At 47.1% G+C, this 14,617-nt stretch overlaps 1 protein-coding gene across 1 annotated transcript in view; it reads left to right on the top strand.

The window, feature by feature from the left end:
- Positions 1–5,227: 5,227 nt before the first annotated feature.
- Positions 5,228–14,617, top strand: part of LOC144125361 (roundabout homolog 3-like) — a 316,643-nt gene continuing 307,253 nt past the window's right edge. The window contains exon 1 of the mRNA XM_077658675.1: positions 5,228–5,818. Within this exon, the coding sequence (XP_077514801.1) occupies positions 5,719–5,818 (100 nt within the window). The 5' untranslated portion in view covers positions 5,228–5,718. The remainder of the gene's footprint in view (positions 5,819–14,617) is intronic.

Below are 14,617 nucleotides of genomic sequence, written 5' to 3'. Positions count from 1 at the left end.
ATCCTCTGGCATCGAATTGATGCACCATTAACTAATTTGCTTCACGCATCCGTGCATGCTAGCGTTGATATCTCGTTGACCGGTCCTGCCGCATCCACGCAAATTGCCTTTAACTTCCCGCTCCACGTTTTCCTGATGGTATTCGCCCTAGCCTATCTTTTAATGAAATTCGGAATACATATTTCTCGGAATGGGCTACAATTCGATCTTGCTTCTAAGCTGGCCTTCCAAGTCCTCTCTGTCCTGCGTAGACCAAATTCACGGTAGCCCTACATTCTCTAATACGTCCCTTCCTGTCCTGCTTCCTGATAGCCATATCCTCTGCGATACCGAATGGCCTTCAATAATTTCATCTACGGTATTGTGAATGCCCATGTGTAGTAGCCTTTCCGTTCTTGCGTTGACCGAAATACCAAGTGCTCTTATATATATTCCGTACTATGACGTCCAACTTGTTCTTCTCACTTTTCTTCCATTTTAGATATAGTGCTGTGCAAGCCATCCTGCTCACAATAAAGTCCCGTTCTGTCGTGTGCACCGGGAATGCGATCGCGCATTGCAGCATGGTGGTCGTTTCCGCACTAGATGGAGCCATCTTCCCAAGATGGTGGCGCTCATGATAAAGCGAAAGCGGCGTATACCTTTCTGTTGCGCGATATTCGTAAACTGCTGTTCCTGATCTGAGACTTCCTGCCATATGCGTTCTGTCCATTCTTATTCTTCTAGTTATTTCACACTCGTGATCTGCATCTGCTCTCACTACCTGCCCTATGTAGACGTATTCTCTCACCAGGGCGGCGCCGCCACCCTGTGGCTGCGCCGCCACGCTGTCACGTGGTTGATCACGTGGTGCGGAGCAGCTGCCGACGGCGCGGCACCGTGGCTGATCATGTAGTTCGTCACGTGGTTGGTCACGTGACCAAGTACCACTCAGCCAGCTGTAGCTATCGCGTCACTCGTGGTTTAACACGAGCTAAACCCCCGCCAATTCTTTTTTCGCTAACTTCATTGAGGATTATGGAAGCTGCGCAGCCATTGTAGAAATCTTCCAGCATTTTTACATAAGTTCCATCAACACCCTAATTCTGTCATGCCTGCATGACTGCTGAGGTTTCGACTGAGTCAAATGCTTTGTCGAAAATTTTTATTACGTATTAAAGGGTACTTAAAATTATGCTGGTGTTTTTGTCATAACACCGTATCATGATGAAACCACGCGGAAGCTCGACATTCTAAACCATATTGGGCGTGCCAATTCTCAAGCAGCACAAGTAATTCGCCCAATATTGCAAAAGGATGGTTTCACATTGGTTCTTTGTTCGGCCTGCCTTTGTCAATACTTTTCCAAATATGGGCCGATTACCTGTGCCGCTTGGGTTATTTTTTCCAGTCGCCAAACACTTTAATATTTTAACGTAGCAATTGGTGTTGCCTAGACGGCAGAGGAACGCTAATACCGAGAAGCTCAGAGAAGCTTCAACAGCAAAAAGTTCACGCAATTTCAAATTACGCAATTGATATGAAATCTAAGGGTCGGTTACACCTAAACAGGACTCCATGAACATAATTCGGAAGTAAATGGCTTTGTAGCTTAATCTCGGGAATCATCGCGCAAAAAAAAAAACAGTGATGGGGGTACCTGCATTTCATTCTTGACATCTTCTCATTTTAAAAAGTAGCCTCTCTGCTTTTAGAAGGCGGTATAAGCTATCGATACATGTCAGGTTCAGTTTCTCCTCAGGCTCGCTGTAAGTAAGAACAACGAAGTTTGGTTTGATGCACCTTAAGAGGAGCGCCAGAAGAATATTCAGATCGAGACGACGTTCTTTCAAGCTGCGAGCAAAGGTTCCAGATGCGTACAGTGCAGGTGCTAAGTTTCAAATTACCGCCAAAGCAACACTAGCGACGACACCGAACGTTTGAGTGCTCTATAGGTTAGATTGCTTTGGCTAGGTTAGGTTAGGTTAGGTTAGGTTAGGATTGCCGCAACCGATCACACCTCGTGTTAAACTGCAATACACTATCGTGCTGTGCATTGTGCATAGTAGTCTTCTTCAAAAATACTACTATCGAACTGATATCGTCACCAGGCGTGCCGACGACCCCTCAAAGCAAAACCATGAGCCAGTCAGCGTAAACACATGCTCACGCGCGTCTACTCAGTTCAACTGCATTAAAACCCTACCATTTTACATTTATTCCCTAATAACCTGTAATTAGTCCTAATTATGCCGCGCCGGCAAATGCTTCTATTGGTTAACCAATTAGCACAAGCTGTATACGACCGGCAACAGCAGATCACGTAATAATAACTATAGTTGCTATTGCAATGGCAACAGCTATTCCGACACCAAAAACAGCAACCATGATTAACTGAGCGTAAAATATACCGCCAGAATATATTTCGTTAACAAAACTGAACTTAACTAAGCGCGCCATGCGCGGCTCATGTTCTTAAGAAGTAATTAATCCAACTCTCTTTTTTTTCCGATGCAAGACGTCCACTCCATATTTCTCACCAGAAACTTGAGGAGCATTTAACGAACTGAAACTATATTTTGCAGGCTGCAGAAGCAGTGTCACGTAAGTTTATACAGATTATTATGCTACCCCGAAAGTAAACAACCGTGGGAGGTAGCAGTGAAACTCGTACCTCGCACTAAGAGAATGTCTTGAGGAAAAAAAAAAAAGAAAAGAGAAATCTAAGCGGAAGTGTCGCCTGCTTTCATGTACATGAAGGTCTTTCGCAGCAAAGTGTCGAAATTTATGCAGCCTTCGTGAGAACATAGCGCGAAATGACCGCGTGCACGCGCACTTAACAGAAACAGGCAAAGCTGAAGGAAAACTGCCGAAAAAGCAAACAGCGCGCGGGGCAGCTTGGGGTCGACCAAGGAACAGCTTTGTCGACAAGGCGTATATCTCGTAATGGCGTAATCAACGCGAGATTTCCTGCCTCTTTCGTGCGCCTTTTATTTTCGTAACGCTTTATCACCCGAGGAGCGCTTAGCTCAGGCGACCTGCTTATAATGTCTTTCGTACGGAGTATATAAGAAAAATAAAAATGAAAAAGCAGCGACTCGGGAAAGTGCTCCGACTCCCAGGCAGCGTGGAGATAACGTTTAATTAGAACCGTCCTTCCTCCTTGCATAGTAAGACTCGATGTCGATAATAAGTAGAAAAGACAAAAAAAAAAACTGCGAAAGTCCCTGCTTTCAAGCGCGAGACGCAGAAATGCAAGTAAATAAAGCCAGCGGCCAACTTCGTCGACTGGGAAGCGATAAAAGAATGAGGGCAAAAGTAAAGGAGAAGCAATTCCATCGCCTCATTCATGCCGTGACCCCCCCCCCCCCCCCCCCCTCTTCGCACCTCAGTCGCTTGCAGAAACGGAGAGGCGATTAAATAACGGCATCGTGATTTCGATAAACGCTAGCGACGCCCCCGCCCCCTAGGCGTCGCCTCTGAATGCGTCTCCACTTCCTGGTACTGGACGCTATCGTCTGTGCCATTGATTGGTGTCAGCGCCTCCGCTCCGAAACAAAGCGGAGCAATGCATTGGTCTGTGAGATGTTATTTATGCTTTCTCCATTTCACTTGCTAGATTGCCTTTGTTATTATGCGCATATTTCCCACGTCTCGTGCTCGCAGGATATAAAAAAAAAAACAACGACAAAGGCTGATCTCGAAAAGCACCAAGTGAGAAATCATATTCGTCAGAACTAAAGAGGGAAAACAACATTTCGAGCGCGACCAAGAGAGAAGTAATGAATGCGTGCGAATGCGTTCGCACGGAGAGTTGCTTTGAGTAGATATGATCAAGCCAGACAGAGCCGACATAGCGAACAGAAAGCTGCTATAGCGCGTTCAATCGGTGTCAGCGACAGCGAAATTACTGCCCTCCTGCCGCAAGGTGTTATTTTCCCGTCCGCACGCACAATGCTTCGCATGTTTAGTATAGATGACGGACGTGCCTATTTTTTTTTATCGTTATCACCATCGTTATCACGCAAAGAACAGTGCGTTCACAGCCTCCTGTAATTCCCCCTGCGCAGCGTACAGAATACAGAAGTACTTGCAAGAGCCATTCTCTGTTCTGTTGTTGCAGGAAGCATTGAGGGTAGAATCAAGGACGGAAATAGGAGCTTCGTAGGCGCAGGCAAGCACAAGATGCACGTGTCCTTGTTTTCTCTGTCGAACGTTCGATCTCCCATGTCTTCTCGTGTTCTCTGAGTGTGGTGTGCGTGAGAGGGAGCATTCATTTGCAGACAACCGGGTCTCACTAACTAGAACGCCAACAAGAGGAAACATAGGCCCGATATAACAAAATTTTATGTCTATTGCTTGTTGGATCCGTGTTCCGCAAATGACCACTAGTAACATCTTTCTGAACCGCTACGCTTGCCGACATACGTGACCATTAAGAATGATCGGTATCTGTTTTATTGATCTCTACAGGGCGTGTGCAAGAGACGAAAACAGAATAATGAAGGAACGCAAACCGAACCCCCAAAACTGTACTCTGTCCCACATTCAGTACACGAGACTTCCTACTCTCTAACAACAGCAACTTCCACTTCTTCTCCCAATAAAAAAGCTGATGGTTATTCACTCACACGAAATCACATAATTGCTTCCTTCATTTTTCCCGCCAGGCAAGTTGTCGCAGAGGCCTTAGTGCATCAGTCGTCCACACTCAACTACAGCCGCCTCGAGAGGGCTTGTTGTTTTTGTCTGCTTCTAGTGACCCTCATTTCGTCTATAGCAACGCGTTGACAACGAGCGACACACACCTTGGCGTGCTTCGGCGTCGTGAACTCAAACCGATCCGGTCCCTACCTCAGCAGGCGGACTTCGCGATAAGAAAAAGACTAAATAGGAAAAACGACAGGAAAGGCGAGTGCAAGGAACGGGAAGTGAGGTAGAGGGAATGAAGGACAATCGAGGAGTACACGACACACCACCCGAAACCGCCACAGTGGCTTCGAGGGGGCCGGCACGGCCAGCTTTTGTAGTCTCTGTACGCCAGCGTGCCTCGCCGGCCTTGCGTCGTCGACGGCGCCTCCCGTGAGCGCGGCGTGCGCGCGCGTTCGGTGGCGCCCTCCGGCGTCCGGAAGAGACCCTGCGAGGATACAGAACAAGGAGGAGGAGGAGAGAAAAAGAGTGCGCCTCGAAGGTGAGGGCGAAAGCGGTCGAAGCGCCTCGCTCGCCGGGCAGGGGCCGCGCTGCTTCCACTTGTTGACGGGTGGCCGGCGAGAGATGTGGTCCATACTAGACCTCGCCGCCGCTGCTGCCGCCACCGCTTCCAACTCGCCGCCGGCTTCGACGCCGCTGGCGCTCATCGGCACCGGAGCAACGCCGCAGCTTCGGGCAGCAGCACTTCGCTCCTCACCGGCGCTCCAAATAGCGCGCCGCTGAGAATTTAGGAAAACTAAAAAAGACAGAGATCTCGGAGAGCAGTTTTTCGTACTTCAGCAGTTCTCTGAATTTTAATTTTCTTTCTCGTCCCGCGCGTGTAAAGGTGTGTGTGAGTGCCGTGTTCGCACTTTGACGGATTTCGCTCTCGGATTCTCTCGTCACTGGGGAAGTGAAAGGGCGGCGTCACTCTCTGTGCCCGGAGAAGCTGCTGCTGCTGCTGACCGGTGCGCGCGGGCCGCGTGCTTTCGGCATCGTATCGACGGTTCGTGTCTTGCACCCCATGCACTGGATACGGCGCCGGCTGCCATGAGTTGTGACGCGCGGCGCCGCTGGCCGGCCTGGATTCTGGGCTGCGCTCTCTCCTGGCTCCTTCTGCGGGGACCTCGGCCAGGGATAGCCTACGAAGGTGAGCGGCACCCCTTTCGTAACAAAGCGCTTTCGTAAGTTCCGTTTAGAGAACAGGAAAGCACGCGATCGTTCCGCCTGACACACTATGCGGTTTCGATGCGTGATTGCAAGCCGTGCGTAAACAAAACGACCAGGTGTTTGCGGAAGCACCAACTCGACGGCGGTCTCATACACTGCAGCTCTATATCCGTTGCCGTCAGAGGCAGTCGCTACCAATGAGGAGGGTGCTGAACAATGAACCGGGAAAAAGAAACCTTACAGAATGAAGCCCCTGGTACTCTTTCTAGCAAAACAACAATAAACCGAAGGGAAATACAGGTCTTTTCTTCTACGCTAAAGAGTCTAAAATATTTGTAGCCAACATTCTTACGTAAAGAGCCATTACGTAAAATATCTGTTGATAATAAAGCGAGGCTGTGAAATGAACTGAAATGGAGAATTTCGTAATCAAAGTAGCTCGTATGTTCGATTCTTTGCCGGAACAAAAATCCTGGATATTTTTAAGCACTGACAGCATCCTTGCGTACACTTTGCAGAGAGACTTGCGGAGAGCAGCTGCTAAAGCCTGTTTTTACAGCATCCATGTTATTGTGAGACCATCGTCCAAGATTTTTTTTTTTTTTGCACTTAGTGCTGCATAAATGGGTACTACGTTGCGGAACAGGCTACAGTCAGTGATTTCTGTATGAATTAGACAGCGCTTCCCTCACTTCCGGTCGTTATTGGAAGTACCGAAAACCAAAGCCCGTTCACGACTGAACGAAATATTGTGCAGTTTTTGTTCCTTTAAATACCCGCTGTAGCAGCTTCAGTTTAACTGTAGAGTAATCGTGTTTGAGGTTTTATTGCCAGTAAAAATTATAACTTGTGAATGGGGAAGAAACATGATGAAAGTCAAATGTTATTACAGGCATGCGTAGTTTACTATATTTAGCGTTAGACCTGGTAATACGCCTAATGCTTCAATATCTTTATAAATAAACTCTGTGCCTTTTGTAATCGAATGATAGGAAATAAAACATATAGCAAATTTATACTGTTATCAAAAGTCCCATTACCTTATATAGTAATCTCGACGTGACAGGACAAGCCGATATATCCTTGTAGCAGGAGCTAGAAAGAGAAGTATTTTTATCTATTGTATTAAGATAGCAGAAATTGAAAACGCGGTACCTTTAGCTGTACTAGAGTCAGAAAAGAATATCAAGAAACTGTCTTCACAGTCCACTTTATACAATGTGCTGAGCCAGTGGCTGCCGTGCTCGCTTCTAAGTGGACATCTTTCTCACTGTTTTCTTTTTTTTTTTCTTGAACCACTTCACTGCTTCCATCCTGCCAGTAGCGACCGCACTTCAAAGTAGGCCGATTGTGGAAACGTCTGGACGCTAAAACTTTTGGTGTGCGCTAAGGAACCGCAGGCGAATGAAATTAATTTTTGAGGCCTTCCACAAAGGCGTGGTGCACAGCCCACTGTTCATCTTTTCCGGGTAAAAGAACAACTGAGTTATTTGCGCTTTCACATCACCTCTTCTAACACGGCCATTTCTGCGATTAAAAAAATGACTTTTATCCACGTTACGTTTGATAGTTTTCTCTTAAAAGAATCCTGTTCGGATATGGAGATTAAAAAAGGCAATACTAATCTAAACAAACCAGAAGCGCACAGGATTTTTATCTGTTTCAAGCATGCAGTGAAAGTATTTCGCTGCCTTCTCCCCACTTTAAAAAGAAACAAAATAAGTACTTCAGTTGTAAGGACTCGACCTATTCCCTAATTTATTTTACAGGCCTATTTGTACTTGTTAGAGGAAATACAAGGCGCGTATACCTATATAGTTTGTACAGTGCGAATATGTCAATTTTTTTCAGAGCGACAAGACGCACATGATGACGCTTTTTTTCTGTTGTCATGAGTCTTCCACTTTAAAAGAGGATGATCGCACAGTTTAGTGCACTCAGTTTTAGAATATAGTCGTCTAGAAGTCCTGCTTTTGTGTCATCTAAATTATAAAGATCAACAAAAAACGATACGAGGGGCACTCTCCATGGCGAGGTTCGAGCGCCAGTGCCACCGGGTACCCAGGTTTGCAATGAGTGCAGGCTTTCCCGGGAGTGGTGCTCGGCTTATGAGGGAAGAAATTAGTGGAAAGCAGGTCTTTCACCACGCCTTAAGTAGGCCGAAATTTTTTTTTGCCATGGCGCCATTCGGCCGAGCTGCCCTTGTGCCATTAAAGTTCATCACCATCGTCATCACGGCTCAGCTAGGAAACGACCGCGATTAGAAGCGTCTGTACAATGGCTTGTAGTTTTTCTTGCTTCATTTATTTATTTACTCAGAATACGAAGCTATCACATGGAAAAAGGGACACCCGAGTCGGCAACATGAAAAATCCAGTAATTAAATAAAGCGTTGGAAAAAAAATTCCGAAGGGCGCTTACGAGTAACTACATACTGTGAATGCGAAATCATGCACGTTAACGGAAAGCAATCAACTCCTGTCGGTTTCAAAAAGCAGAAGGGGCAAAAGAATAATAAGTAGAAAAATGAAGAGCCCACAGAATCATCGGCATCCTGTAAAACGGTAGCAGGGAAACGTAATTGTACGGGATCGAACAAACAAAGCTACAGACCAGACAGAGCCCATAAGGCGTTGGCGCTAGACACCTACAGCATTGCGTGAGTCTTGACTCCTACTCCCCGGCGGTGCTTATGCATCTGGAAATGTCACGCAGACAGTCGTTGTTGCCCCCCCTCTCTCTGCATCCCATCAAAATATCCGCTTTCATCGACAACGAGCACGTATGACCCAGCGACGTTCTGAGAGGTCATTCCGGGTTCACGCTATGCAGTGGCCAACCTGAACCCAGCAACAACCTTGACCGACATAGCGCCACGATTGCTTTCCTTCGACTATTTTCTATTCGAATCATCCAACGCACCGACTGCCATATCCCGCAGTTAGCACCCGAGAGATGTCTTTTTCAGCAAATTACGAGGGGAGAAGAGAATAACAATGTAATAGCTTTGTTATTCGCACTTTTTCTTGTTTCCTTCATTAGCGTGACCTCATTCACCACCACAAATACGAAGGCATTCAGTCGCACGCTTGTAAACAACTCCCGATCCTGCTGTACGAACAAATGCATCTTGTCGCACGCTTGAACACGACTCAATATTCAGCTCTATGATTCATCTTGAATAAGTGTATACAGCTCAGGCTGTACAGCATCCGAGCCACTGCGGATACATATATTCACGTCTCTCTACGCATGCGGCGATGGTACAAAGTGGCTCATATATATAAACAACAGCCCCTGAGATGGTTGGCGTCTCGTGTACTCGACCGCGCCGCAAGAACAGGAAATGAAGAGAACCGGAAGGCGCGCTGTCAGCGAGAGAGCAGTCAGCGGCTATATACCACCTTCCTGCACGCATGCACCCTATACATATCTATCTATGCGGCCAATTGGCCAAACGATCGGCCCACAAACCGCACAGGAAACCGCCGTCGTCACCGCCTCGGCACCACCATCCGCGCACTGTATTCCCGGCGAGTCGATCAGGCCTCGAACAATGGCCGAGCTCGCTATGCGGGCGCCGGGACTGCTCCTCGCAGCGCGGCGACGCCGCCGTCACTGCCACCAGTCACGTCAGGGGCAACCCATTACAAGGCGCGGACGTGCGTGGCGCATTTTATACATGGTACGCGTTCACCTCTCCACTGCGTTTCCTGCCGAGCCGCGGGGCGTGTGTGTCCCACGCCGTTTCCCTGTCTCTTTTTTTTCTCGCTCGCCTTCAATTCTCTCTAGATCGTGCGTTAGGATTTTTCGTTTATCTGGAATATTTCTTGTTTTTATCGCAGCCGCTTTTGCATGCGTCACGTGCCCGGGTCGCGGCTGCTGCTGCGGTTTACGGCACGTCTCAACCGGTGATGCTCCTGGACGGGCGCACGAGCAGCGGGCTCAGATTGCCCGCCGTCGAGAGGCAGCCATGCATACATATAACGGGTCGTATATACAGGGCGGGCCTCGTGTGTCTGATACGAAGGACAGAGAAATAGTTTTGTTGGCACGCAATAAGTCAGATGCCGCGTGAAGGGCCATCTGTATACCACGCGTGGGAGATTTTTTTATTTGGAGATCACGGTTTTCGGGGAAAGGTTTCGTAAGAGAGCCACGTAAGGAATACGGGAATGCTTAATTATTGCGTGTGCGTTACGGTAATGGGCGGCGAAATTGAGTGCAACTGTGCCAAATATAGGAGCGCCGGCAGCGTGTCCCCATTTGCTTTTATTTCAACCTCGTACTTTGCATAGGCACGTTTTGATGACAGCACTCGAGTTCGGTGACGGAACGAACTAAAATATCGCAATGACGTCAGACAAGTGTGATAACTTGACTAGTTATAGCACCGTTTAACTCCAGTCTTGCGCGCTCGCACGTGATGACAAGTTCATTGTTGTGGTTTGAACGATGTGGTTGGAATCGAGTGATCGCACGCACTAGACACAATAACAACGTTGGACATGCAGGAAGATTTTGACTAGCGATGTGATCGCTCAAAACGCTCCTTCTAAACAGTTTGCCAGAATGAATAACTCCGCAAGACCTAAAGCGGCCACTGAGCGCTCGAAAGGTTGCGTGCTTTTAATTGCAGTTGGAAACTCTCGTAAGAGTCAGACCATGACACTGCGCAGGTGATTTAACAAGCCGACTTTGGTTGGGCAAATTACCTTTTCATCTCGCCAAATTTTAAAATTTTTGTTCCTTTCGAATACTTGTATTCTTTCTTGCGTGCTAAAGGAGTGTTACTTGAGTTACATGATTATACCCACTAATTCGGTCCCCCTTGAAAATTTGATTATATACTAATAATGAATAATGATTATTTATTTTATTCTTATTTAGTTCAGAATTACGGCCATTCTTTACAGAATGCCTTAGGCAAGAGTTGGACGTTCACGATAATATAGTTCTCGCATATAACGACAGAACGCGCAGAATTAACGCAGGGCCGCCTACAGCGGCATTTCAAGGTTAAATGAGAGTGGTGTTGTTTATACGGACACCACTTTAGATTTTGTGACCATATGTAGACAGCGACCGCACGTTTCGTCTTTGAAGAGATGCATATCAGCTATCTCTCGAGATAGTCCTGACGTTCTCAGTAATGGCAACGATGGAAAGGACTGCAGCCACTACTCTTCAACATCTTCATCTACTCAAAATAGTTCAGTTGACAGGCAAACAGTTTCTACGTTGGCGCTACTCATACTGAACCTCAAGAAGTAAAGGTCTTAACTATAGATCCGTGTCACAAATCCAGAGAATTTTCAACATTACGTACCGTTTGAACTAAGAATAGCTTGGCTGCGACCACGTATAGGCTTTAGGGATATTTACATGTCTGTGAGATGTACCATGAATATTTTGCCACGTGATGTCTCGACAAATTGATGCCGCAACACGCTACGCCGTACAGTGCCTCAAAACGGCTGCACTGGCAAGTGCGTGGGTGCTGTGACGCACGGCAGACTTGAATATTCAATGGCGTCGGCCGTGACTCCTACGCGTACCTTACATTCGCTCAAATCCAGTGCCTGCCTACGGTTTAGCGAACTAATCCGTTCCGAGCGCACGCTGGCACCATGTATACAAGCGCGCCTTCTTGGTTGCCAACCGTAAAATGCTCAGCTACTATCACGTATTCCAAAGTTCCTCTGCACGGACGTGTAGCCAAGGAATAGTGTTTCGGTGACGGTGAATGACAAATTTTGCACCTCGCAACAGCTCGCTGGTACCTGCAGCTATCTGGCTCCCTCAGGGCTATCTGTGCATACGCGCTGACGTCCCATGGAAGCGGATTAAGGTAGCTGACCGCGCTATGCCATAACTCTCTACTGTATTGGTTGATGCGGTGCGAAAAGTGACAGCTCTTTGCCGCTTTAAAGTTTTATATCGAAAGCATTTGGCTTCCATGAATAGGATTTGGAAGGAAAATGAAACAGTTGATTTATTGCTTTAGCATCGAGGACGCTGTTATGAACTGTTTTCCTGGCGCTTGATTCCTACCGTACAGGGCTGCAGAAAAATGGCCGAAGATTTGCTGAGAAATAAAGAAAGAAGATTCGTACCCTCTTAAAAAAAAGAGAAATGACAAAAAATATCAAATCTTACTCTAGATTTCAGGGGCCAGAATTCAGGTGGAAACGCTTTTTTTATTCCTAATTGAGTTTTTCAAACTTGAAGTGGCAATTAGCGAATTTAGAATAACTGCCTCTTCGGCAAGATTCAAACCGAAGATAAAATGAGGGGCATAATGTAGTCTACTAAGAAGTAAGAGCTGCTCAAAAGGTCCGTGAATCATTTGATCAAAACATTGCCTTTTCTTATATCAAACAGTTTAACGACCCTTGCCTGAGCATGAACTAAAGATCCTTGCTAAGGAGCGCTACTTGTGCACAATTCACTCACGGTCACGTAACGTAAAATGACGGCATCCGTTGAGCAGAAGTTAAGTTCACAACCCATACAAGATTTGAAGCCAAAAATGCTCTATGCACCCTACTCTCGCCACGCAGCACGAAGCCAACACGGTGTGGTGCTCATCGCACGCGTCGGAACTATATGCTCATTAGAATGAGATATGGCCTTTCATGTGCGGGTGTCACAGTGGTTTCGCTCATTGACAGCAAACGAAATAGGGACAGAAATGGAACGCTGGTAGCAGCTGGGTGGATCCCCTTGAACTTCTCTGCCTATTATTATGTATATCATTGTTTTATCTTTGATACAATAAATATGGTAAGAAAATTGCAGTCGGAAGGTTATTCTTGCAATCACTGCACTTGAACGGCGGCAGGTATTGCTGACAGCATATTTTGAATGACTGGCTGCAGGCTAAAGAGAGTAGTGCATTTGGCTGTTCGTACATAGGTTATCTTTGCTTCACTAACTTACGGCTGGCCCGGCATTTCTTTTTCTTTTCCAGTCAGTTAATGAGTTGGGCAACAGGAACGTGTTAAATGTGCGCAGTGCTATTTATTGGAAGTTCAGCAGTAAGAGCACGTTTGTGAAGCGCGCTTCAGCGCGGTATAATAACAAACTTTCTAGGTAGTGTAAGAAAGTGTCAGAATAAGTGCTTGTTTGGTACTAAGTCTGCCCAGCCAAAATAATTCAGCACTGAGCTTCTCAGCGCGTAGGAAACTGCGCAAGTACGTTTGTGTGTGTGTGAAAGCAGTCCGTGTACGTGGACCATCCCTGCATCCTCTGTCGCCAAGAAAATACCGTTGGCATTCAAGTGGATTGCTGAAAACAGCTCGGACGTTCCAGTATGGAGACTCACTAATAACTGCAGTACATGACCACTATTATATATTTTCTCACGTGCCGAAAATGCGTGACACGCATGACCTGGTGAATAAAAGGATATCGAGGCGGTTTTCTTTTAAGCTTTATTTGCGCCAGCCGCGCGCTCAGAGTCCGGTTTTCTAGATAAAAAAAACAGCTGCATAAAAAGCAAATGCAGTCAAACTTCGCCCTGTACTAAAGACAACCGGATCAAAAGCTTACAGCGTACAGGAAGTCCCATGCTTCGCAAAGAGCCACAGACCTATAGTGTTCATTGCCTGATGGAGGGCACTTGTCGCTACACCACCGCTTACAACTACTGCGCACAAATCACTGTGCCGCTTGTCGAAGGAGGAGGCGGAAAACCACCGCATCGTTTTCCGAGCGTGTCACAGCAGTTCCTCTCCTCTGGGGGCAGCCCCTGTGCAATTCGAGCCGTGCAGGAGGAAGAGAGTGCGGGGGAGAGAATGGGCAAAGGAGAGAGTTTCCTTTGCAGACGCCGGCTGAAGACGTAATGAATGACGCGGAAAAGACGCGCGGTGGTGTCGTAGCAGCTCCGCTTGGAATGCGACGCCTGAAATGTTTGCGGATGGCCGTGCAGATGCGTGCGCTCCACTCTTCTTTGAGGCAATGTCCGGAGAAAGGTGGAGGCGCAGCGGAGGCAGGCGCGTGTGCGCTGATAGAGGAGGCGAAAAATTCTTTTCTTCTTTCTTTTTTCTCTCTTTTTTTTCTTCTCCTTCCAACTCATCGTCGCTGGGCCGGTTGCGGGAATTACCGCTCTAGGCGCGCACAGCGCGAGGCTTACCGGAATTAAGACTCGCATTAAGTGGGTTTCAGAAAGCGCGCTTTGGTCGAACCTAGTGGCCCGCTCTTTTTCTGGTTGCTGCGGTGGATTGACCCTCTCCTTCCCTTCCTTCTTCACCGCCTTCTTCAGACCTCCCTCCATCTCTCTTAGTTCAAAGCTGGCTGTCGAAAGAAGAGTAAGAAGAGATAATTTGCCCATCGGAATGCGCTTTAGGCAGGGCGTCCTCGGCAGCTTGCGCACCGTCACCCCTTTCCTTCCTCTGCCCCTCGCACAAATGAGCCCAGCATTGCTTGCCATCGCGCATTTCTCGGGACAGCGTCAACAATTAAGCTAGTGCATACTTCGGAGCACTTTGTTCTTATTGTTGTTTTACTTTAGAGGGGTTTGTTTTTAGTGGTTATGCCAGTTTCATTTTTAACTGATTAATTTAACCAGTGCCGTACTTCACACGATTGCAAAAGTTTGGTGCCCGCAAAAACGTAGATGTAACTAGGTTTACGTAACTAGTAATTGTACGATTCCAGCGGATGATGGATCGGCTCTTACTCATTGCCAACATTGACTGCGAGGGTAATACTGCCGATACAAAGAGGTAAATTTAATATGCGTTTTTGTTCTACACGATCGGTGTTTTGCGCTGAC

This window comes from Amblyomma americanum, chromosome 3 (assembly GCF_052857255.1).
Source record: "Amblyomma americanum isolate KBUSLIRL-KWMA chromosome 3, ASM5285725v1, whole genome shotgun sequence".
Taxonomy (NCBI): domain Eukaryota; kingdom Metazoa; phylum Arthropoda; class Arachnida; order Ixodida; family Ixodidae; genus Amblyomma; species Amblyomma americanum.
Note: the sequence above shows the minus strand (reverse complement) of the source record. Positions and strands in the feature narration are given on the sequence as shown.